We start from the raw sequence: 25,978 nt of genomic DNA on the forward strand, positions 1-25,978 counted from the left end.
AATGCATAAAAATATCGTAGTATCATATGTCGTCCAAAAATGAATAAAAATGTCATACTATAGTATGCCGTTCAAAAATGCTTAAAAATTTCATAGTATAGCATGTGTTTCAAAAATGCATGAAAATGTCATAGTATAGTATGTTGTTCAAAAATGCATAAAACTGTCATAATACAGTATGTCGTCCAAAAAAAACCCTGTTTGTAGTCGTATCTCATAGCACTTATTCTTCTTACATTTTGTTTTTTGCTTTTGGCTTGTTTGTTTTTTTTGTCTTTGTGATTCATTTCTGGGCGATTCATTTGTGATTAATTTCTTTAAGGTTAGCGCTGTTGCCTCACAGCAAGAGGGTCCCAGGTTCAAATCCCGGTTAGAACGGGGTTCGGTCCAGGCGGGGGCCCTTCTGTGTGGAGTTTGCATGTTCTCCCCGTGTCTGCGTGGGTTCTCTCCGGGGTCTCCGGCTTCCTCCCACAGTCCAAAGACATGCAGCTCAGGTTGATTGGTGACTCTAAATTGCCCTTAGGTGTGACTGTGAGTGTGTATGGTTGTCTGTCTATATGTGTCGGCCCTGCGATAGTCTGGCGACCTGTCCAGGGTGTACCCCGCCTTCCGCCCAATGACAGATGGGATTGGCCCCAGCCTCCCCCCACCCCCGGGACGCTTACGAGGACAAGCGGTTACAGAAAATGACTGACTGACTGATTCATTTCTCTTTTACTACTTCTTGAGTTGTGCTGTTAAAGTTACAGTGAAAGGAAAAATATAGCGATGTGTAAACATCTGTTAATGCTGTACGTGTTTTACTTTCAAAAATAAAAACAGCTGTGAAAAAAAGTTAATTTGTAATTATTTTTTGTTTATTTTTTTATTTTGTTATTTTGTTGCATCTTTTCATTTAAAGGACAGATATGAGAATGGTGTCAGTCCTATCTAACTGTAATGGTCAATTTTTCCATATTCAATATCTCTTTAAGTCTGGATTAGCTTGTTTTAGTTTGTTCCACCAGGGTCCTCATGTCCAACAGTGCACCCTCCAAAGCTTGGGCAAAATGTGTTGAATTTTTTTCTTTGTGGTTTTTGGAAGATTTAAGAGAGGCCACCGTCAACTCAATGTTATCTGTCTTCATACTGTAGAGCACATCGAATTGTCCGTGTTCTTCAGGGCCAAAACACGGCACACATCCAGACTTGTTAAATACCTGGTGAACAGGGACAGATGAGAAAATGCAGTTGTTAATGTTGTTGAGTTTTATGTTGTTTTTCTATGAAATATATGGGGAATCTTATTTTGGGGGCTTAGCAAGTATTTTCAGCAACATTTTCCAAGACATATTCCATATGTATGTGGATTGATCCCTGATCTGTCAGGGTTAGAGGATATTTCTTTAAGATAAATCAGCATACAGGGCCACACTTTTTAGTTTACCTATAACTTCACAAAGAAACAAATACCAAACTATGTACAATGTTCACTATTCACATACCAACCAGGTCAAGACCCTGCAAGAGATAAAGGTTAAGTTTGAGAGGCAGAAGAGTCAAGTCAAGTCAAGTCAAGTCAAGTCAATTTTATTGATAGAGCCCATTATCACAAAACATGGTTTGCCTCAGTGGGCTGTACAGTTTACGACATCCCTCTGCCCTTAGACCCTCACATCACCCAAGGAAAAACTACCGAAAAAGAACCCCTGTAACGGGGGGAAAAAAGGAAGAAACCTCAGGAGGAGCGGTAGAGGATGATGAAGGATCCCTCTTCCAGGATGGACAGACAAGCAATAGATGTCGTGAATAACAAATGAAATACAATCATGGCAAAAAGGAAAGAGAAAGAGAGAGGGGAGGAGAGGTGGAGAGAGCTGCTCAAGTCTGTTCAAACTACCTGTGTGTTGTACCTTTGGTACTAGTAGACTTTAATCTGATTGCAAAAGAGTTTCTATTGCCAGGTCAAAACCATCTGGGCAATTGTACTCCAAATTAAGGGTTGTGTGGTTAGCACCACTGTAGCCTTTTGAGCTATCGACACTTGCATTTAAGAGTCACTTCTTGTTTGAAGCATCAGCCTCATAATACAAAAACTGACGCATACCAAGTCGGAGTCTTTTGTAAGAGTCCTTGGTGGGAGAACAAGTGAGATGTTGGGTTGACATCATCTTTTCACGTTGTCCAAAAACCTGCTTTTCCTTGTCCGACATGTGTAGACTTTTCATTCCCGTAACTCACGCATTACTGTAACCTTTCCAAACTTTTCCACCCCACCTGCTTTACAAACATACAACACCTTGTCACATGGAGTCTGTAGAATTTCCAATCACACTGAGTTCATCTCTGTCTATGCCTTCTTGTAATCTTAGATCACACCAGGGAACACCTCCACCACTGCAACCCTGTCCTCAGCCTACTCTTCCACCCACACACCCAGACTCCTCCGCAGAGGGGATGGCACTTGTTATCTAATCTCCACCAAATGCAGATTTTCTCTCCACCTGCTTCCACATTTGACCCCTACTTTCAAATGTCATGTCATATCTGTTACTCATCAGGTGAAAGACACATTGTTGTGCTCCACTGCCCATCAGGTCCTCTCTGGGAATTCTTTTAAGAATGAGAGTTGTACTATGGCAAGGCCCTCTGCTTGTACTTCTCCGTGTCTTCAACATCCAGTTAGAGAAGTAAACATCTGACTTATTACCTTTCCTATCTTCTTTGCTCTCTAGCTTCCTTCCTGCTCTTCTACTCATACAGGGGAAAGCCAGCTTGGCCTGATATTTACCAAAAACAACTACCACTAATCTTCTGCTTTATGCCTCTCCATGTCTCTGAGAAGGAGGGAGAGAGTAAGATATTAAGTAGTCAAACTCCCAAACACCTCTCTTCCACTCAAACTGTCCCTATGCTCCTGCACCTGATAACACTATACCTGTTCTATATCCTCTCTTCATCTCCCACTCTTACTTCCTTATCACCCCTCTCTGCCAATAATGCATTAAACCTGGCTATCAACTTAGCTGTCAGACAGTTAAACTGTCAAACATAGCAAACACGTATCAACAAATTCTATTGTCATTGTATAAGTCACCTTTTCAAAGAATGGCCTCCAAAATGGGTGGATCTCAAAATACTAGCATGGTGTTTTTATTAATGTCATTGCAATGTGCAAAACAATGAATTGAGCCTTCCTGGTAAGAGCAGGGACTGTGCAGCAGTAAAGTTAAGAGGACAACCACTTGGCCCTGACTTTTTCTGTGATCTCTCATTTTAAGAGCCCTATTTTAACTGAGCAATCCAACAACATGCAAAAAGTGGTAGGTCTTAGGCACATAGACTATGTGGGCATCTCCACCTGCTGTTTTGGGCAAAGGGCTGGTAGAATAATCTACTGGAGAACACTAAGACATTTATGGTAATATTTAACTTTTTTTTTTTTTTGCAGATTACAAAGCAATGGGCCTGGCTAATTTTGTTGCAGTACTGTTGTATTTATTTATTTTTTGTCACAGTATCAATACTTACAGAACTTGCAGCCAGTTTGTAGTCAAAGACTTTATGGAAGGAGGCATCTTTAAAGATACCAGGCATGGGGATTTTTTCCTCAACAGCCTGCCACTGCAAACCCAACAGGTGGTTGTGTATAGACTGGCCTTTAAATGCCTGTGAAAAAAAAGAGTATTTCAATTTGTTCATAACATCAAACACCACATGTAGTGTAATGGAGTTTTGAAGTTTCTGTTAGCTCTGTTCTGTTCATCACCAAAACTCATGTGATCATTGGCATGTGTGCAAGTTCAAGAATGCCAAACAGTTGTAAAGTGACGGCACACTCCAGACAGTCATCAGTTAACATACATCCCATCATATAAGGAGGTGAACATTACAATGGACAAGTGCTTTCGGTCAACCTGCAAATGTGTCATAAACAAAGAAAGAGTTAGGTGCATATCGGAGCCACCAAGGGGTGCAGCCTGCTTTGTCGAACATGTCATGCACGAGATGACAGACCAACAGAAGGAATAGGGAGAAGTGGTGTGAGGAAACACAGCCACCACAATCATGTCATCAGCAAATGTGACAAAATGGTTGGTTCTGTAAGTTGGTACAGTCATGGGTCAGCAGGGTGAACATCAAGGGACTGAGCACGCACCTTTGGGTGGTACCCATACTCACTGCAATAGTGCCCGATTACAGAGAAGGCAGAGGAGACTGCATCATCGGTGAACCAGTTAGTGCAATATGCAAACTCAGTGTCCAGGGTGGAAGGGCAGGTTGGAGATGACTTCTTTGGCACAGATGTGATGGTGTTGCAGATAGAGACAACAGCCTGAATCAAGGAGGTGTTGAAAATGTCTTTTATCACCCGACTGGACCTGGTGTTGATCTAACTGAAGGTTTTCTTCATGCTGGCTAAAGAAAAACTCTGGAACTGGTCCCAACTTGCTCTCTAGCATTGACCTTTCACTCAGATCTGGGCCCGTACCTGACTATTTTAAAACTGCCACCGTTCAGCCACTGATGCCATGTGATGATGTAAAAATAGCACACGTTTGCTGATACAGCACCTTTGGCTAACATATCTAACCCCCACCTCACCATGGCTCAGAACTTTCCACTTTGCCGGTGACCCATTCAAGAACCTCCCCACCAGCTCAGAGTTTTCCAGATTGGCCACCCATTGGCAAGCTTTTTGTTTATGGTAGATTTGGTGGTGGGAGGGCAGAGACAGGAAATTATAGCTTTTTAGTTGCCTCCCCACAGCTTGTCGCTTGTCCCCTGACCAGGTTTTCCAGGGAGTGGCTACGCAACTGTGAGTTAATAAAATGGATGGACAGGAAGCTGACATGGGGCTGTTTTTTTTTTACAGTTCTGCCTTTTCCCTCTCTGTTAATGGACATCAAGGAGATAAATCTATCTTTCCAGGAGGACATAGATTACCTTTCGGCAGTGATCCAGGACGTGTTATAAAAACAGGTACTCATCCCCACTTGCAACAGACTAAAAGAGAAGACAGGAGTTTTTTTTTTTTACCCTTTTTGGATCCCTGCATCCTTAACCAATACATTGGCTACAAGTTTTTCTGTATGCTTTATCATCAAGTGGTTGCTGGACCTGGTTCAAATGGAGGATTGGTTCACCAAGGTGGCTCCAAAACACAGAAAATTCTTGTGTGTCACTTTCCAGGGCATAGCCTATAGTTATTCTGCTTTCCAGACAACTCGGATGTCGAGATATTCTGACTTCCTACTCGAAAAAGTACAATGGAACGCCATTCAAAGTAAGGGTTACTACTTGTGAACTTGGGGCAAATCCATGTACCCCAACCTCAGTGGTCCGGCATCACACAACAACAGCAGCATCCATGGATGTTACAAGTTGAGTTGATATAAAATTGCCTTAAAATAAAATGTGTGATGACGTCTGTTACCTTATGCATAGTTTTTCCTGTGTTTCTCTCAAATGTGCAAGGAGACAGCCCGGCTGAAGGTGCAATTGTCCATGGACTAGCCACAGAAACACCAGTTCGTCACTGTCATGTTTTTTCATTACATTCACATTCTGACCTCCGACTTTGAATGAAATGCAAAATTAAAATGGACTGCCATTCGGATACTCCCTGGCACCCCGCACCTAACCAAATTAGGCTTCAAGATTAACTGGAAGAAGGGCAGCCCCCTACCACACCAACCTGGTGTGGTAGGTTGTGGTACATTGGGACCAATGTACATTTGGCATTTGCAGAGGTAGTTTGCCAGCCTTCCCTTGAATACCAAGTAAAAAAAAAGCAAAGATGAGTAAATATTGCCTCTCAGTACGGGTTATGCTGTGATACTGAGGGTATCCACAACACCTGTTATGGGGAACAAAGCTAGAATGAGAGACCTTCTTCTTTGGGGCACTGTCATTCCGATGTTGCTTGCTAATGAACAGCATCGTGGTATTCTTTTACATACTGTGTGGTCTGATTTCCTGCCTATGTTTAATTCAAATTTCAGAGGGCATGCTCGTAATTGAAGGAGAGAATATCCAGAGTCCAGCAGAGGGCTCTCCCTGTATTAACAGAACGAAGGTTATAATATAACCTTCATTATTGTTGAAAGGCATCCTTACATTGAAAAAAAATCCAACTTGATATACACTGAAGTGAAGTGAAGTGAAGGGTGGTGCTGTGAATGGTACTCACCATGTCAGTGTACCATGCATGAGCCTTTGAAGCTTTCTCCAATAAATCAACCTTCTCTCGGTTCTGTGCAAAACAGGAAAAAGACAGGAATGTTACTACTCATAACTTTTAGGTAGTTAGTGTTTTTAGTGTGAATGCTGTGCAGCAATATAATGATCTAAGGTAACCCAAGGCAGTATCATAGTATGTCAAGACACTTTTTTCATTACACAGCATTGTCTAAGAGTTGCAGATTTCCTGTATTTTTACCTGTATTTTGGGGTCATCAAAGGCCTTGACAAAGGCAGCTGAGTCAGCTGAGTTTGTATTCATCAAAACTATACGTCCTTGTTTGAACATACGCTGGGAGACAGATTCAAGTGATGTAGAGATCCGCTGGAACATCCTGACAAAAGAGAGGAGAGACGTTTTTTCAACATAGAAGTTGACCAAGTTTCAGGGCTCTGGAGCTCTATCCAGTTTTACTCTGCAGACAGCATTTGTGTATCTATTACTCCAGTTTCTGGTTAATGACAAAATGTACTGTCTGTGACTTATTTTGTTTCCTGATCACTAATGGCCACATTCTAAACACAACCTGAAAACTTTTGAAATTTGTGTGAATCAGTTTCATCACATTTTTTTTTTTTTTTTTTGGAAGATATTTTTTCTTGGAGTGTTTTTGCCTTTAATCGATAAGACAGCACAAGGGTGAAAGGGGGAGAGAGAGAGGGGGGTGACATGCAGCAAAGGGCCATGGCTAGAATGGAACCCGTGGCCGCTGCGGCAAGGATGCAGCCTCTATCCACTGAGTCACCAGATGCCCTAGTTTCATCACAGTTTTACAAGATTCTTTGTTGCTGCCTGACTGTATGACAAAGTTTTTTTTTAATGCAACCTTTGAAAATCTCTAGTTCCCCTTGGCTTATAATGTAAAGAGTAAAAAGTCTGCAAACAAAGACAGTCAACCTCCACTTGACTTTTCAGCACCTCACCTGTAGTGGGCCAGCTGTAGTGCCATCTGAAAGAAAGCATTAGGGCGCATCTTTAAAGTCTTTATGGCATCTTTCCCAAAGTGGTCAAATTCCGTAAAGCTCAGATCCAGTTCTTGGGCCAGTCTGTGGTGGTGGGGATAGCATATATGTCTGGGCAGTGAGGCTTTTGTTGGGCAGTTTCATAAATGTCTGCATAAGTATTTGACAGCATCAAGCCAAAGTATAAATTATATATAACATAATATTTTAATATAATATTGTAATATTTGTATTTTCACTGTGACAATAGTTGCTGATGAATGTAACAACATGTGGTAATTTAAATTACTTCATGCTCTTGCTCTTGTTACTGTGTATCTATGTAACTGTCACAACTAAAAGCTGCTCTCACGTGTCCATGTGCTGCTTGGCCTCCTCAATGTCCTTCTTGATCTCAGGTGTGATGTTGAAGTGTAATTTCTGGGGTACGGGTAAAGGCTCCATGGGAGTCCCCATCACCTCTGGCTTTTTCCTGTTTCCTCACACAACATCAATCAGTCAATCAATGAATCAATGAATCAATGAATCAATGAATCAATTAATCAATCAATCAACCAATCAATGAATCAATCAATTAATCAGTCAATCAATCAATCAATCAATCAATCAATCAATCAATCAATCAATCAATCAATCAATCAGTCAAGCAATCAATCAGTCAAGCAATCAATCAATCACATGCCCAAAGGTCACCATCAGCCCTTAGTCTTGCTGTTAGTCACGAGTAGGTTATTGTCCTGACTTGGTCAGGTCCTGTCCTTGTGGGCCTCTTCATTATTATCTGTGATCAGATCCACCACAGCTGTGTCTTCAACAAACTTAAGTAAGTGATAGTGTTGCGATTGAAAGTGGCAACACAGTTGTGTGTGTACAGGGAGATTGTGCACATGGCTGAGGAACTCTAAAGTTGGAGAAATACGGGAGAAATGTGATGCCCAGAGGACACAGAAACGAGACAGTGAAAAACAGTAGTCTCCTGGCACTAACAGAACCCGGTATGGTTGGCAGGTATGTTTGCAGGGCCTCCACCAACTGTGTCCTCAGATTAAAATCATTCTCTCTGTCTAGGATATTTATTTTTTTGTCTTATTAACATTAGACACCACCTGGAGCAGTGGCAGGGGTGCCTGCTGTCTTTCAGTATCCTTTGGGCTCTGTGCAGACACCTCACTTCACCGAGGTCACTGATGCTCTGTAGATGGGAACCAGTGATGTTCTGGGCAGTTTAAATCATCTGCTATAGAGCCTTCCTGTCCTGGGCCGTGCATGAACCATGCCAGTTTGTGATGTTTCCAGTCAGCATGCTTTCTATTGTACCTCTGTGAAGTTAACTAGGATCTTGCTCTAGAATTTAGCCTTCCTAAGTTTCCATAGGAAGTAGAGCCTTTTCTGTGCTTTTTTAACCTTGGTGGTGAAATGTGATGACCAAGATAGTTCTCAGTGATGGTTATTCCAAGGAACCTATAGCTGTTCACTTGCTCCACCTCAGCTCCACTGATATAGTCTATCACTTTGTCTCCTTGGTTTTAGCAGTAGGTTGTTCTCTGTGCACCACTCTAGGCAGATTGTTGATTTGCTCTTGGTATAATCTCTCATCGTTGTTTGTAATACGGCCAGTGATGGCAGTGTTGTTGGCATGCTTCTCAACAGAGTTTTCCTGATGTCTGGGAATGCAGTTAGGGGTGTATGGTGTGAACAGGAGGGGGCTAAGCACACAGCCCTGGGGATCTCCGGTGTTGAGCACTACTGGATGTGGATGTTGTGATTTTAATGTCTATCTGTACACTCTGCCTCATTACTAAACATTAAATCATAAAAACAGCAAATCAAAACACTTGCATTTACAGAAATTCATGTATTGTTGGTTTACTTACATGCTTGCTTCAAAATGCTCACACATGTTAATGTGGACTACACCATCAGCAACAGCATTCGAGAAGTTTATGCCATATGCCCCGTCTTCTCCAATAAGTAGCTAAAAAATAAAAAAAAAATTATATATATATATATAAAACCACACTTCCCAAATTCTCATGAGTCTGTTTTTTTCTTGTATGAGTGACAGTGTTGCTGAAGTTTTTGTAATCAGTGAAATTAAAAATGATAAGTGTCTTCTGACAAGCAGGGAGATTTAGAGGGTGAGTAGATAGAGCTAAACAATGATTTCAGAATACCCTCTAAGATTGAATCAACAATTACTCATACAAAAAGAAATAACTCTGTGGAAAGGAACTGTCAATCATAGTGCACCTTTGAAAATAAATAAATTATTGTCTCCCTGATTTGGAAGTTACAGTTCTCTCTTGCACTACAGTCCTTGCCACTGCTAACTTCACTGTTGGTGGATAGAGATGAACATTCCCCATGACTCCTAATAACACCAGTTGTACTAAGCATCACTAGTGCAGTGATTAAGACCTAATCATTCCCTGGCTTTATCACCTGCAGACACAACCTGTTTAATTTTGTTTGTCCTTGCTGATTGGCTGCCTGGTACTCCTTAGGAATCAGCTTCTGCACCTTATCTCACTCATAATCCTGGACCTCCATAGAGAATGGCTGTGGGTGCTGGAGAACCTGCTACGCCCAACCCTGATTTTACATCTTTCTGCATACTCCTAGCAGAAAGCTCACTGATCTGAGTGTAAACTGCTTGAAAACCAGAAGCCACAAGAACTCTTCAAAAACTGAAGCAAGCAGAGAAGTTAGTGTACCAGGCAGAGAAAATCTGCAAACCAACTTTTCAAGGAACGAGGAGAAAAAGGCAGAGTTACCACTGAACTGTTGTCTCTTTAAGGACACAAAGACTGGCCAGCCTTGTCCTTGTACCCTATGGACCAGCACAACAAAGACTGAAGTGGAACCTCCTTTTTCTAAGCCAGGCTTATGATGATGTAGCAATAGCAGTTGTCCATTATAATGGACTACTGCTACATCACAACAAGCAGATTTTCCCTCCATTCATAGAGTGGGAACCTAGCAACTGGATAAAGCATTAGGACAACAGCACAGTCCAAACAAGACTGTTTAATTTTGTCAATTGCGATTTAATGCTATTCAGTGAGTTATTGTAGTGATCTTTTTGTATAAAGATTGGGTAGTTTGCTTTGCCAAAGATACGTTGATGTTAGTTTTATAATGCTTCACACAGTCTTGCATGCAACGAAAAATTCTTCCAGTGAATCCAGAACCCTTTTATACATCATAGATCACTGTATACACATTATAACACTCAGAGAGAGACCTTAAAGTTCCAGCTTTACTTTTTCTGACCAAACAATATAACTAGCTAGTCAGGCGCAAGCTCACGTGTTATATTTGACAATCATGAAGACCTGTCTTCTGTGACACACAACATGCATCAGTGTTAGCAACTTGCAGTTATTAACTGCCCGTAGAGTGACAGCTCTTTGGCCAAATTTTCATTTTTAATGAAAAGAGGTACATTTAAAATCATTACCTTTTTGCTGGGTTCACCACCTGGGAGAACACAGCTGAAAGTATCAGGGATCACAACACCATTTCTCAACAATTCTTTCAATTTAACCACATCATCCAGATGACAATATTGCTGTAAATGCAAGAGGCAGATTTCATACTTTCAAACCCTACAACCTCTCCAACAGCATAACTGGCGTCCTCTACTGAATATTAAACACTTAAACGTATTATTTTCACTGCATACTGGCATGTCAGCTTCTCCAGCTCCACATGGCAGCTGACAACAGGCATGGGGCACAGTTGCCAACCCCACTGCCAAACTATACTAAAATACTATACTAAACTACAACAAATAAAAAATGACAAACCAAACAAGAAAATTAAAACACACAACCCAAAACCTCAAAACAAAGAAAAAAATGAGCAAAGATATACACTCACTCACACCATCAACTCACTCCACATTCAGACATGCACTCAGAAAGGGAGAAGGAGAGAGACACAAAATAATGTCAGTGCCACAGAAGCAAAACGATACGTCAGTGCATGTCAGAGCAAAGAGACAACCAACGCAACAACACATAACAGCTGGAGATCATCTCCTCACAGCTCACACTCTGCCTTTTCATTATTATTCTACATAATAAATGTTTTTTGATTAGTTTAAAAAAATATATCTATGACACACACACACACACACACACACAAACACACACACGCAGTCTATAGACACACAAGCACATAACACATAACAGCTGGAGTACATCTCCTTAACAGCTCACACTCTGCCTTTTCATGTACTCCTCTGCACTCCATGAGACTTTTATTCTTTTTACAACTAATGCCAATTATTTTGTATAAATCCATTGATGTTAAAAGTGTCTTTATTGAACCTTATTAATTTTAAACGACTTATACAGCAGATGTAATAAACATGCACACACACACACACACACCAAGCAAAACATATATTACAACCTATTATATTTCATTGCAGCTGTTAATTTGTTAATTGTAATTGTGCTTTGGGAACACGAGAAATGTCATTCCAAAAAAAGGTAATTGAATTGAACTGAGAGAAAGAAAGAAAGAGAGAGAGAGAGAGAGAGAGAAAGAGAGAGAGAGAAAGAGAAAGAGAAGGAGGGGGGCTCTAAAAACAACAACAACAACAAAAAACATGTCTTTAGGCTGTTGTTGGCTTCTTGCTTTATGTCAGATCTGCAATGACTTTTCTGATTAGTTATATTAGACCCCAGGAAAAAACATAGGGTGTTTTGTGTTACAGTTGTGTATAATTTGTGGGTGTGTTATATTACCTGCATCCCCTTGTCAAACCAGCGATTTGCACTGTTCCACTGGCTGCCTCCTCCATGCAGAAAATGAGCACAGGCACTTTTGCAACTCTCATCCCCAGACGCTGGGAGCATCGCTCCATCCAAACACACTGTGAAGATGCTGCTTTGGATAGCCAATACTGACTCTTTGTTGGTCTTATCTAAATACATCAATGACATGCACACAGAGCAAACATCATGTTATTATGGAATCAGACTACAAGAGCTAAACAAATCATCAGACACTTTCACAATTTTTACTCAAACCAGCTTTACCAGGAAACACTTCGGATGTTATACACATATTCCAAGTTATTTAGAATTGTATTTAAAACTGTGCTGGACATTTTATATGTTAAGACTAAAATCATCTACAAATGCATAAAACTGATTCAGCCTCTTCCTTAAATAATATTTTAGCATGATCCCATGTATGTTGTCTTCCCCCACAAAACAGTATTTTCTCATGTAGCAAAGCTGCAAAATTTCCATGCTCTTTTGTACCTCCAGCTTGTTGGGTGATCATACAGACACATTGTGTGAAACATGAGGTTTTCAAAATGTTGAATTTGTATGTAATTTGAACATTTTAAGTGTATTGTAAAAAGTTAAATTAATTCTGGTATTAGAACAAAGCAAAAAGTTATTTTGGGAAATATTAGACAAGCTACTTTTCATCAATATAGTCAAAAGCTTCTTGGTGGCAAAGTACTAGTTGTGGATGAGATTCATGCAGAAATTTTGAAGGCTCTGGTTCATTTTTCAAAAAATGGACCAAAGTGTGTGCCCCAATTATCAGGTTATCAAGCTTCTCAGCCTCCCAGGGAAAGTGTGTTATAGGGTGCTGGAATGGAAGCAGCAATAGTCAAACCTTTGATTCAGGGGGAGCTTGTCTGGGATGCTGAATGTGCTATGTCTGGCACTGGGTATTAGATTGTTTTTCCACAGTTGTATTTTAAGTAACAGCACATTTGGTTTGGTTATTGTTTAGTTTTGCAATTAATGTTTTTTGGGTTCCATTTAGAAATTAAATCACTTTTTAACATTTCATCAAGGCCCTGCAGTTCAATTTGTGTTCAAGAGAGGCAGAGTTATATTCAAAGAAAGGTGACACAATCTCAGTTTTGCTGCTCAGTCGTAAAATCTAAAATTAGGGAGTTGGAAGCCAGACATACCCAGTCCCATGATAATCTCTCCAAACTCACTCTGAGTACTTTAGGATTCCAGATTAATTCACATGTTTAAATTTAGAGCTTCAAAGATAATATTTTAGAAACTGATAGAGCAATGAGAAAATGAAAGAAAGTGGACAGGCATGTCTGAGTTGGACTGACAGAAGTTGGATGGATGTGTCTGTGTTTGATTGACAGCAGCTGGATGGACATATTATGCAGTGTTAAAGTATTGCTATGGTCATGTCCTTTGAACAGGTAAACGAGAAATATAATTTCCCAACAAAAACTTGTTACTTGCAACTGAGAGCCTTCCTAAAAAAGAAAAAAGTTTGGGCGAACAAATGGTATTACCTGACCTGACAAAGGTAAAGCCGGTGCTTCACAGTAACAAATGATAAGGGCATTTTTTTTAGTATAATATATTCAACAATAATTGATCAGTGCCCAAAAAGAAGCATCCATCCAAGACTTAATTGGCTTTGAAACCGACTGGTTTACAGAGCAGATATTCTGCTTTTATCAGCCAAAAAAAAAATACACTTTAATTTAAAAGAAATACAACACAAGGCGCAGAACATACCAAAGTTATGTTCAACTTAGGTTGATTTTCTTAGGTTTAGTTTCAAAAGCATGTGGTTATATTTAGAAAAAAAACATCATATTTTGGCTAAAAATTCCCGCTGAAACCAAACAGTTTGCACCTCACTCTTTGTATTACAGCAAATATCGGTGTGTATTATACTGCCACAAAGGGTGCTTCTGTTTGTTGCTCCCTGATGCCATATTCACTGACAAAGTAATCTTATTTGAGTTGGGAGTGAGACTTAGCTGGCTTTTCCTCAAAAAAAGCAAATTTACTGATATGACATTAGTCTTAGTTTGGTGAAAGACAGAATCTTGGGTTGGTCAGTTGTATTTTTTCTGTTAAAGAAAATAGGTGTAAGAAAAGGCCAAAATGGCATTCTTGAACTTGTGATGCACTTAATGGCCCAACTGACATATGTTGTCATTGTAGAAGGTTGGAAATGCTACATATTAAGTTTTTATCTAAATAGACGCCTCCATTGTTTTGTAAAAAATTGAATTATTCTAACGTTGTTCATACAGACTTGTACAGACTTTTCATCAAGGTAATGCACCAAGATAATGCTATGATACACAAACTAGTCAGTAGATGGCGCTCTTGTGCTACTGTGGATCCACTAGGGAGAAGGCAGCTACACCACGTTAAATATTAACTTTCTGTGAACTTTAGATTTCTGTGTAGTTTTGTCAGTGTAAGTAATGGACATTAGTGTCTGGTAACGTCAGAAAATGTGTTGGAAAGATTGTTAAGAGTATTAGCCAGCCAGTTGTAAGTAAATGGTGAAGAAGGACGCTCTTTTCAAACCAGTTTCACTTTCAAGTCACTCCTTATCGTGCGTGGTCGTGCCACATGCTAAGCGATGCGGTTAAGTACAAGTTTAAGATTAGACTGTGTATGTGGTAGAAAGGTTTTGTGTATATTAAACTAGTGTAGAATGGTGCATTACATACGGTAATGTATGTGTTAAGATATGACTGGATGTAAGGATTACAGTACAGTGAGTGTGTTTTGATTTATATTATTTTGGTACATCTTAATATTTTTAGTAAAGCTAATTCTTGTGTATGTGGAATATAAGTAAGATTATTTTAAATTCATGGGTACTTATTTTTCTTTGGGCAGAATGTTTTGTGTTGCTTATTGTCAGTTTGGTTTTGACATTTGTTATTTAATTTGTTTAGATATTTTTTAGTGTTTTGGTACGAACGTGCCGTGAACTTACTCAAATTTGCAACCTTCAAATAGCTGATGTGGCTGAGAGTTTTATGTAGATGTGTCAGAAATAAACAAGCACTGGCCTGAGCAAGACGCTAATTTTGGTCCTCTCTCTGTCAATCTACAGACAATGTTTTATTGGCTACGCAGTGCTTCCTAGCCTGTGTATCCTTTCCCGCAGGTCCAGATTTCCCCTAGGTCTGGCACCGGTAACATAATCATAACAACAATTGCCATTTTCTTCTAAACAAGTAAAATGACTATTGAAAGAAGCCTATTGTCCATTCTACTGTCATTTTATGTCACTGTCTTAGAGTATTGTTCATCAGTGAGGCTCAGAGAGAAAAAAAATGAATACCCCTTTTTGGATTGATCAAGTATGTCTTCTTCCTCTACACCAGACATGCATTACCGTAGACGAAAAGTTTATGTCACATGTTCTCGTAAACTTTTTGGTCAGCGGCTCTTTAGGTTGACTTGTATGACAGCAGTGTCTCTCACCCTTGATGAGGTTGTTGTAGACTTTGTGCCAGACGTCACGACGCTGGGTGGTGAGGATGCCTACAGGCTCCATGGTGTTCTCTAGTGAGGCGCTGCAGATCCTCTCCAGCTGAACACAGAGTTGATCCACTGTCAGTGGACTCCCATCACTGTTGTACACTTCCAGCTTAAAGAACTGAAGCCAAGGGGAGGAAACATGGAAGCAAGACTGGATTAGCAACTGAGCAAAGTCCCTAAAAGACACTTAGGCCTCCGAAGGCCTCAGACTGTGATTAAATGACTTATGTCATTTAACTGAGAATTATTAATTGTAATTAAAACTTGTAATTGATAAAATGAGCAAAGTGAATAAATCTAACTATAGCCCCTAGTTAGCAATTGGGTTTTTTTCACTTATTTTTAATAAGACTCCATATCACCATCTCAGAGTGTTTACATGCCTGAATTTGCCAATTTGGGAAGAACCCTAAATTTAAAAAACATGAATTTTAAAATATCATTAATTGCCAGGTGTCTTCCCCTCACCAAGACCTTGAATCATGGCAAGGGGAAGGACCTGAAAGTCAAACTGCTTCATGTTTGAATGAGTCAGTTGAAGTTGCACGGGCATGTGATTAGAACAGAATTTACAGTCTTTTGCATTTCTGTCACTGAAGCACTTTTTGGATTCATTCAGAAATTTGCAAAGAAGAACTCCTGCAACTAGTTATGTCCTCAGAAACTGTTTATCTAAGGGTATAGCTTTGCTACATGCCCTCCAGAGCAACCATAAGAAACCTTGGAGTAATATTGAAAAGAAGGTCCCCTCGGATTGAGTTGATTTCCATTAGGTTAATGAACATAGAGAGGAAGATGCCTATTCTCTACCAACCATTTCTGAGATGGTGGAATCTCTGGCAGACTCACAACCTAAGAACTAAACCATGGTTATTGGCAGGTGGACCCTGAAAGCTAGCTGCTCACTGTGTTTGTCACACGTTTTGGACACTTAGCAACTGTTCGATTGCAGCAGGCTGGCATTACACATTTGAGTAAGAAATGCCGCTTTTGTTTCCCCAATCTTAAATTTTGGGGTCATTTAGTACGCCAGGAGGGAGTGCAAGCAAATCTAGCAAAGACAGAAGCATTTTTTAAATATCCTGTGCCCAGAAACCTTGACAAATTCCAAAGGTGCCTGGATTTTGCTGGGTGGTACCATCATTTTGTCCCTAACTTTTCCATGCTTGCAAAACCTCTTAATGCACTATCAAAGAAAGGAGCTGTGTTTAAGTGGACAGATGGATGTGAGCGAGCATTTCAGTATCTCAAAGACTATTTGACCTCTCCTCCTGTACTTAGTCACTCTGATATGTGTAACACATTTGTTATATACACTCATGCAAGTTCCACAGGTCTTTGGGCTGTGCTGACTCAGCAAACACTTCTTTTGAAGAAGTGGTCTTTGCTTATGGTAACATTGTGGTATAGAGCCTGGAGACATGGAAATACTATCTATCCCATTTGTTTTATCTTTTTTTTAATTTGAGCTGGATGTCACAATTATCCTGAATTGATTAGAGGGTAATTCAGATAAGAACTGAGAGCAGCTTGGTGCACACCTGGGACATTCTGATCCTTCCTCAATCAAAGGCAGCCCTTATGTTAGCTGACAATGCCAGCCAGAAACTCTGATCTCTAGTCCCTTTTGGGACTTCTTTGTTGTCTCTTGCTGTTCTGTTTGCAAGTGATTTTTTGCACTCTGAAGCCTCAGTGATGGGATTATTAGAAAACCCTTAACACTAGCTCATCTACATCTGGGGTCTGAGTTTTCATGCAACAGTTTTTCTTGCCAATCAGTTGCCGAGGGTGATTGATTGTTATTTTGTGTTTCTTCCATTTTTGAGTAATTGCACCGAAAGTTGTCTCCTTTTCACCAAGTTGCTTGCTGATGGTCTTTATAGCCCATTCCAGCTTTGTGCAGGTTAACAATATTCATCCTTAGACTGTTCTTTGGTCTTGCCCATGGTGTACAGGTTGGAATATGATTGATTGATTGAATCTGTGGACAGGTGTCTTTTATACAGATACAAATTGAGATTAGGAGTGCTTTCTTAAAGCGAGAGGACTAATCTGTGCTCCTCATGGGCACATAACCAGTCTGTGGAACCCAGAGTTCTTGCTGGTTGGTCGGCAATCAAATACTTATTTCACTCAATCAAATGCAAATGAATTTATGACTTTTACATAATGTGATTTTCTGGATATATAGATTTTTTAATATTCACTCTCACTTTTAAAATAAACCTACCATTAAAATTAGAGACCCCCCCCCCCGAACTCTTGTGACAATTATTTCTACAAGTCAATATAAATTATTATAAAATATAATAGTGCTCGTGCCTCTTTCTGACCAACTGAAATTCAATAAATCAGTACCACCACAACCTGATATTTTTGTACTACAGTGATTTGATGTTCCTCACCTGACCGCTGTGTGCTACAGTGATGTGTTTGTTGGTGTAGTACTCCATGGTGTCCAACTGTAGACCTGGGATACGGCAGGATGAAAACAGCTGCTCATACTGCTTCATACACAGCGGCTGTCCTTTCAGGTGCTCAGCTGGTAGTGTATTACTGGAAAACATAAAAAACATTAAACACTATTTCAGTCATTCAAAATTATTTGCAATTTGTGCAATTGATGTCCCAGAGGCTGCCAAATCCACTGGATGTTCAAGACCACTTTGAATAATGTAGTTTTACCTCTATCTTTGACTTAAGTTTTGTCTTTTGACCTACATAATATGAGAATATATGATAAATTAAGAATGCCTACACCAGTTAGAGGATAGTACTGATACAGCCAGCCTACAGTTTACAATCACAATATTTCTTCACACAGTTTGAATAAAAAACAAAATGTTGTGGGTATCATTGTTTTCCATGAGATTGGCAAAAAAACCAAAGTTTTCATGTTTAGTCATTTCTTTTTCCGATGAATAGACTGACTTAGGGCTGGGCGATATGGCCTAAAAACAAAATCTCCATTTTTTCCACACCAAACCTGATTTACGATTTTAATCGATTTTTTTTAAACTTCTTTAAAACAAATGATGAATGACAAAGACATTACTCAAAACAAGTTTTGGTTTTGATTTTAGCAGTAAAAATTTAAGACAAACTAAATTTCCCTTCTGTTAATATAGTAAACTGAATTGAATGAGCAATGGCTGTCAGTGTTTCTACATCACCTGCAGTAGTCTATTATTAGTTACATTGAAGGTTTAGAGAAAAGCATGACTTCTTCTACAGCTGCCAACAGCCCACCATCACGCCAAATTAGAGAATGGGTGAAATCAAAGCAAGGCAGCTGGGCTGGGGCACCAGGCTCCCAAATCACTAAATCCGCCCCTGATAACAAGGAGAGCAGCAGAGAGCAGATGAATGAGAGGTCTGTCACTGTGCTGCTCTCAGTCTGCTCTGATGGATCTATTGATCAGCTGTGTGATCAGCCAAGGGGGTACTCCAGAAAGGAGGTTCAACGAACTCTGAGTCTAACCCTGAACTCTGAGTCGATTTACTCTAAGATGGGAAACTCTGAGTATTCAGTTCCAGAACAACTGATCTGAATAACTTCAATCAACTCTGAGTATGTTCACCTTAAGTTCAGCACATGCATGACCTCAATAAAAAGCCATCATCAATGGAGCCCCAGCCGCTGAGAAACAGAAAACAAGCTACTATACCCCATTGGACCTAGAGGTCCTCATGCTGCCTATGGAGAATATGAGCCCATATTTAGAAAGAAAAGTAACACCGCTGCAGCAGCTAGGGAGAGAAAATCGCTGACCATGTCATTTGTGTCAATGCATCAATTTAAATGCATGTGTCCAATGACTAAACATTAACCGCACTTACTAAAACTACTAAAACTAAAATCGTAGCATACAGGTGAAAAAGTGGTGGACTGAATAGGATACATTTTGTGTAATCCCACAGGGGGAAAATGCACTTTGTGTTTGGGTGTGTTCAGCACACAATGTGTCGTCAGAGGCAGGATACACAAACTGGTCTTTGAGATTGGGAAAATGGACCAGAAGTCATTGCTTTCGGGGGAAACAGGCAACAGGCTTGGCCTGATGTGCTTCACCATGACAAGAGAAGGAGGTCTGCGTTCACAGCCATGTGCTGTTGGCCGAATGCCTCAAAGCCGACCCTGACAAAGTCATGGATGCGAAAGGAGTCCAGCAAATCGTGGGTTTTTTGAACTACCTATCCGCGTTTGTCAGAAGTCTGTGAGCCGCTCAGGAGGCTACTGGACAAGGACGTACAGTGGCACTGGCTGCCTAAACATGACAATGCCATGAAAGAGATCAAGTCAATGGTAACAGCTGTACCAGTCCTGAGATATTATGACATCAACAAGCCGGTCACCATCCAGAGCGACTTGTGTCAGACTGGTCTGGGCTGCTGCTTCCTTCAGGAAGGGCAGCCAGTCACGTTTGCCTCTCGTGCACTGTCGCAGACAGAGCAAAACTTTAATTTATTCGATAAAATCAATTAATCGCCCAGCCCTAGTTTGACTTATAGATTTTGGTACAAAATTTAAAAAGTAAAACGTTTCCAACCAAAAATGCAGAGATAAGGGTGTTCTTTGAAAGACAGAGAGGAAATGTCTGAACTTGGTAGTACTTCTTCAAGTTTAACTTTTGACTGTAGTTAAACTTAACAACTTAGTTAAAATTAACCCATATTTAAATTATTTGGAGAAATGATTTATATCTCTGACTGAAGACAACATCATTTAGCCTATAAAAGCATAGTATTTCTATCAGGCAGCAGTTGAAAATCTGTTGATGTGTAATTTAACTGCTTCCTCTGCCATTCAGCGTTTGTAGGTGAAAACAACAAATATATTGATTAGCTTTAGTTGATATTATGGTTCATTTTTGAGCTGCACAGTATTTAATATTAAATTGTGTAAACTCTAAATCATGACAAAAAAGGATGAGTGTTAGGATGCTAAAGATCTTTTGTGTCTGGTGAAAAGAAAATATTTAAGCTCAATACTCACTTGTCAACCATTGTCTTTATTTCCATTGCAGATGCTATGTATTTGGCAGCAAACCTTAACAAAGAAAAAACGGTTATTCATTTAATTTCAACAATTTTATAAAGAAATTGTCAAAACTGGAGGCTAGACCCATGTATTGAAGTCTCAAGGCCAAACAACCCTGATTTAGTTTCACAGCCTTTAACACGTTACAGAAAACAGTAAATAACAGTATAACTCAACTGATTTTGAGCAAATGTCTTACAATAATTTGACATCATTGATTTCTCTAACAAACAAGGCTAATATAGTAATCTTATAGGTTTAGTGCAGCTACACTGTGTGACATGGATCTAATAAACTTGGGTACAACATCAGGTTAGATTTATGCAGACTGTACAATGACAATGCCTGAATTGCAGGCTTCGACGTACGTCCATCAACATCAGTAAGCAAGAGCCATATGTCATCAGCATGCGTCATCTATCTACGCCAATGTAGTGGTAAGAGAAAAATGAAAACAAACATGAACCAAGCCCTAGCTATAGTGGCATTTATGTGTGTTGAAAAAAGTCTGAAGAGGAGGAGGAGGACAATATGGATGCGGTCGTGGCTGGAGAAAAGAGTTTTGGCACTTTTGGCAATATTTTGGCAATTTTGGCACGCCAAGGGCTCGAAGTAAGTTTTTATTAGCATCTACTTGTATTTAGCACCGGTGTCATGCTGATCAGTTTGTCATTTCATGCTGCAGTTTTAGTGGTTGGTCTACCATTGTAGAGCCACGACCAAAGATATTGCCACATTTCTGTCAGGTCGGTCATCGTTCATCTGGGACAGTTACACAATGAATACAACAATTAAAGTTCAAGAGTTTGATGTTGGACTGTTATACAGTATATTGATCAGGAGAACACTTTTGATAGTTATTTGTTTAAGACACTTTGGGCTTTTGGTTCTGGTAAGAATTTTCTTTTGTTCTGTTGAAGGTGTGTGGTGGACTCAGTCAGTCATTCAGTGTTCAGAGAGGTATCAGATAGGGTTGTCCCTCGTCTGGAATGCTATACTCTCAGTTACCTTGTAAGAATATGCTGATGATAACACAGTTTTTATCACAGGTCATACAGACAGTCAAACACTCAAACATAAGTTGGAATTATATTGTAGATAAACACTGGCAAAGACCAGTGGGTTGGTGGTAGTTTTCAGCAGGCAAAAACACCCCCTACTTCCTACCTTCTACCTATTTCCATCCAGGGATGGATGTGGAAACTGGAAAGGACCACTAGTGCCTGGAAGTAGAACTGGACATCAAATGGGACTGGACTAGGGACAAAGAGACTTGGCACACAAAGGGCCAATCTGTACTATACTTTCTGTGGAAGCTCCACAATGAATCCATAAGGCATGCATTACCACTGAAATGCAAATGAAATGCAAATGTTTTTGTTTGGTAAATGAGTTGAGAAGTATTTAAAGGGCTGATGCATGTATTTAGTGACCTGTTAAGCTGTCATGATCAGTCATAATAAGAGGTTTGAGTACAGACCTAAGCAAGGTGGTTTGTGAATATTTGGGAATAATATTACAGGAAATGGGGAGGTTAGTCACTCCAAGTTTGTTTAGTATTGTGCTATGTGTAAGTTGAATGTGGCTGTTAAAGTGTGAATCCAGTGCAGCTGGAGAGTGAGATGGACATTTATTATAGCTTCGGGAGAGAGGTTCTGATATTGTTGCAGAAATAGGCAATTCTCAAGAGCCCTGTTCAATAGACCGAGGAAGGTGAAGGACCAGGTCATCCACTGGAAACCTGCAGTGTGTCGTTGTATTTGAGTGTGTGTGTGTGTGTGTGTGTGTGTGTTTACCTTATTTGTCCCTTTTTACCTCTGTAGTCCACTTGGGGAAGGAAAATCGAAGGGTTTGAAAGACCAACAATCGGCCTCCGCGTTATGAGAAAGTCTGCCTTCACAAAAGCTTCTGTAGACTACAAGTAACACAGAGATACATACAAATATAAAAGTATGAAGTCCCTTGAAGTTCTAAAGTTGTTTAATGGTGCTTTTACTTCATAAATTCTTCTGGACATTGTCTTAGCGTGACAGAACAAAAAAAAAAAAAAAAAGAGTTGGTGACCAAACAAAGTGAAAGATGGTTCCTATTAAGATGAAGCAAAACCAGTAACATCCTCTTTCCCTTGTTTTTCCATGCCCTCCAGGGCTGCATGAAGTATAGGAGGCTAAACACGCACAATGACAAGACCCCTGGCTGCAAAAGTTATAAATGGTGACACCTGAGGTTATTGGTGATAACATTTTAGCAATAGTAAGTCCCAGAGCTGTGCTTAAAGAGATGCCTGTATGACAGCTGGGTGCATCAAATACACGCTGAGCAGCTCTTTTAAATGTTTAACAGAAGAAGTGCTGCCAGATTGGGCAGTATTTTATTTAATCACTTTGAATTTATAATTAAAAAGTTAGTGAAAAGTTATCAAGTCCTCCTATCCTCCAAGTTTGCATAATACAATACAGATCTCTGACTTAATCTGAATCTTTGAAAGAAATAAAGAGCAAGAAATGTGAATGGTCATATGTAGGGCTAGGGCGACGCCTCGATGTAATCGATTACGTAAATACATAGATTTACGTAACAAGTGTTGACGCGTCTCAAGGAGGATGTGAGGCCCGTTTCACATGTCAAATGTCATGAGCGTGAGATGCCAGCCTCGCCGATCAGCAGCATGTTTCATGAGTGTGGTGTTCACAGATACAGCGTTGTTATAACATCGCTGCCTTCTGCTATAAGTGCTGTATTTCTGTATTTAAAAGCCAAAATTACACTAATTTATTAAGTCGTACAAACTCCTGCACAGCCAACAATCTGGTCCTGTAAATGTTTCAAAATAAAATGCATTGTATCAGCAACTGATGGGATTCTGTCCACAGAGGCTTTTGTTTTGAAAGGAAAGCAGTGAAGTTAGAGTAAAACAGCCATCTTTGTATTTCCTAATCTCTGTGACAGAGAGGTACTTTAAAACTGCAGTTCAACACTGCTCACGTTTTCATGACGCATGCTGTGTGAAGGCCCAGTTAAGGCTGAACTATTATTATGCAGAAAGAATGTACTAGTTATAATTATTTCTGTTAGAGACAAGTTATAGTGTTATTCAAATTGCACCAGTTTTACTGTAAGATGTTTTGTTGGACTCCTAGATTTGAGGTGTGTTACTGTAATGAAGAGCAACTGCTTTGTTACTCCTCTGAAAAGTACTTGAATTTTATGTTGTTTTTTTTATTTTGCTTTTGTATTGCTAAATGTAGATTGCACTACGTCTCTTTTACTTTAATGAAACAAGCTCTTGCATTAATTTTATTTTGGAGACACTTTATATCAGACAGTAAAACACAGATTAACAGCAAAGACTGGGCTATTTTTTGTTAGGGAATAATGCCCTGCAGTGTATGACAAGTTTCTAAAATGTTTTTTTTTGTAAATTCATTGTTGTATTAAATGCATAATGAAAAAACAATAGATAGATCAATAAAAATAAAAAAATCAATAGATTTATCTATTAGTCGAAAAAAAATCAATAGATTAATCACTAAAAAAATAATCATTAGGTGCAGCCCTAGTCATATGTGATTATTTTGTAGCTGATCAAAGAAACAACTGTTGACTTATTTTCATTCATCTGATGACGATTTTGTGTAAAATCAAAACAGGCTGCAACTGCTGTTCTATCTTTTGATCAGACATTTACATTAATTATATAGCAAATTTATTCTGCTGAAACATCAGCAGAATATCCACCATCTCCACCTCCACCTCTGAGCTGGTGCAGCTGCCACTTCAACCACACCCTGTCTTTGGGGGCCAAAGTGAGAGGCCAGGGGCCAGCCCCACCCTCTCTCTCTTCATTTTCATATGTAGCTGTGGTTTAAGAAACTTGCAGAAAAAAATGGTGTCATTATTTGGTCAGGATAACTGATTTATTCTCTAAACGTGGAGATGTGTATCTATAAGCTCTCTTCCACTGGCAGAATGTGTCTAAACGTCAGTCCTAGGAGCTGATTTCGTAAACATGAGCTAATTAACTGCAGAATCTGTGAGGAAGTCATTGTCTCAGTAGATGTGTCTACAGCTGTTAGTGTAGTTGTTGAACTCACCCAGTTCTCAGAGTTCTCTGCTTTCCTCTCCAGGCTTCTCTGCAGTCTTTCTCCGACCCCTCCTTCTTTACGAAACTCTTCCACCAATTTTTTTGCTCGCTTCACTTCGTCCCCTTCCAATATGGTCTCTATGTTCTGGAGGTAGATGTCACAGGTCTGCTGCAGAGGGGGGACAGGCTGACTGGGCAGGTCCTTCTGATGAGACAGGTTTCTGCTAGCAACCAGGGTCACTGATACAGGTCTCACCAAGTGATAGGGCTTCACCATCCCCACCTTTATATGAGAGATACAAGGATGTTCTCAAATACATGTACACATAGGTTATAACTAGCAATAATGACACCTGTTTCCTCTTGACCAGTAAGGCAGTACCACATTACAATCAATTATGCAAGAAGAAGAATACAAAGAATAACACAATGAAGTCGACAAAGAATTAGATGGAAATCCGGCTTAATAGAAGATTTACCAAATAGTGTCATTAAGCTACATAATGGATATCATAAACAGGTAGAATTAACTGAAGAAATGTTACTTACCAGAGTTCTGCTGCAAATTCTCAACATCATTCTTTCTCTTCTTCTTTTTTTTTTTTTAAAGATACTGATGCAAAATGTTTCTGCTATATGCAAGAAGTTGTTAACCACTGCTCTGCTGCTGGCCATAAGATACCACTTGACCTCAGCTGAATATAAAGACCAGAAAAGGTTTGTTTGTACAGGTCTGTTATGATGTAACAAGCTCTAAGGAGGTTAGTTTGTTTAGTTGTCTCTCCGCAGCTTGGGGGTATTCCATCAATGCATAAACGCTTCCTACCATGTCCTAACTTTACACGATGCAAGTGAGCATCAGGGACTAAATTTGTTTGATTAAGTTACATAACAATTGTTTTGAACAGCACTTATGTTGCTAATGATGAGAAATAAATGTTTCACAGGGCTTGACATGAAGCTGAGCTACATGTCACAGTTTATATTTCTATGTGCTCACATTGTGGAGTCTCATTCAATGATGAGTAGAAGTGTTTTCTAAATAGGCATGATTTTTTTCTCCTAATATCCAGAGCAGACTCTCTTCTACCAATAAAGGCATTTTAGCTGGAGTCATGAAGTGCAACAGGCAACTCACTAATGGTGTAAACTATAAACTAACAAAAACAGAAATAAATAGCCAGCATAAGCCACCATGTTTTGAACAGACTCATTTTACACCGCCAGAAGGTGATATGTGTGTTATGGAACCTAAAATATCAAACTTAACTACAAATCACAATCTACTCATTCCATCAACAGGCATGATGGGAGATGTGGGTGTCACCACATTATATAGTCTAAAAAACTCTAAATCAA

General features: G+C 39.6%; 1 protein-coding gene across 1 annotated transcript; it reads right to left on the reverse strand.

Moving 5' to 3' along the window:
* Positions 1-980: 980 nt before the first annotated feature.
* Positions 981-25,195, reverse strand: LOC121961569 (carnitine O-acetyltransferase-like). The gene is made up of 14 exons (XM_042511621.1): positions 25,169-25,195; positions 24,630-24,902; positions 22,332-22,450; positions 20,491-20,544; positions 17,900-18,050; positions 15,438-15,612; positions 11,943-12,121; positions 9,060-9,160; positions 7,538-7,657; positions 7,147-7,269; positions 6,422-6,557; positions 6,173-6,235; positions 3,511-3,648; positions 981-1,199 (listed from the first exon to the last, which is right to left on the reverse strand). The coding sequence occupies exons 1-14, from the start codon at positions 25,193-25,195 to the stop codon at positions 981-983; spliced, it is 1,878 nt and encodes a 625-aa protein (XP_042367555.1).
* Positions 25,196-25,978: the final 783 nt, after the last annotated feature.

The sequence above is a fragment of the Plectropomus leopardus genome, chromosome 22, assembly GCF_008729295.1.
Source record: "Plectropomus leopardus isolate mb chromosome 22, YSFRI_Pleo_2.0, whole genome shotgun sequence".
Taxonomy (NCBI): domain Eukaryota; kingdom Metazoa; phylum Chordata; class Actinopteri; order Perciformes; family Serranidae; genus Plectropomus; species Plectropomus leopardus.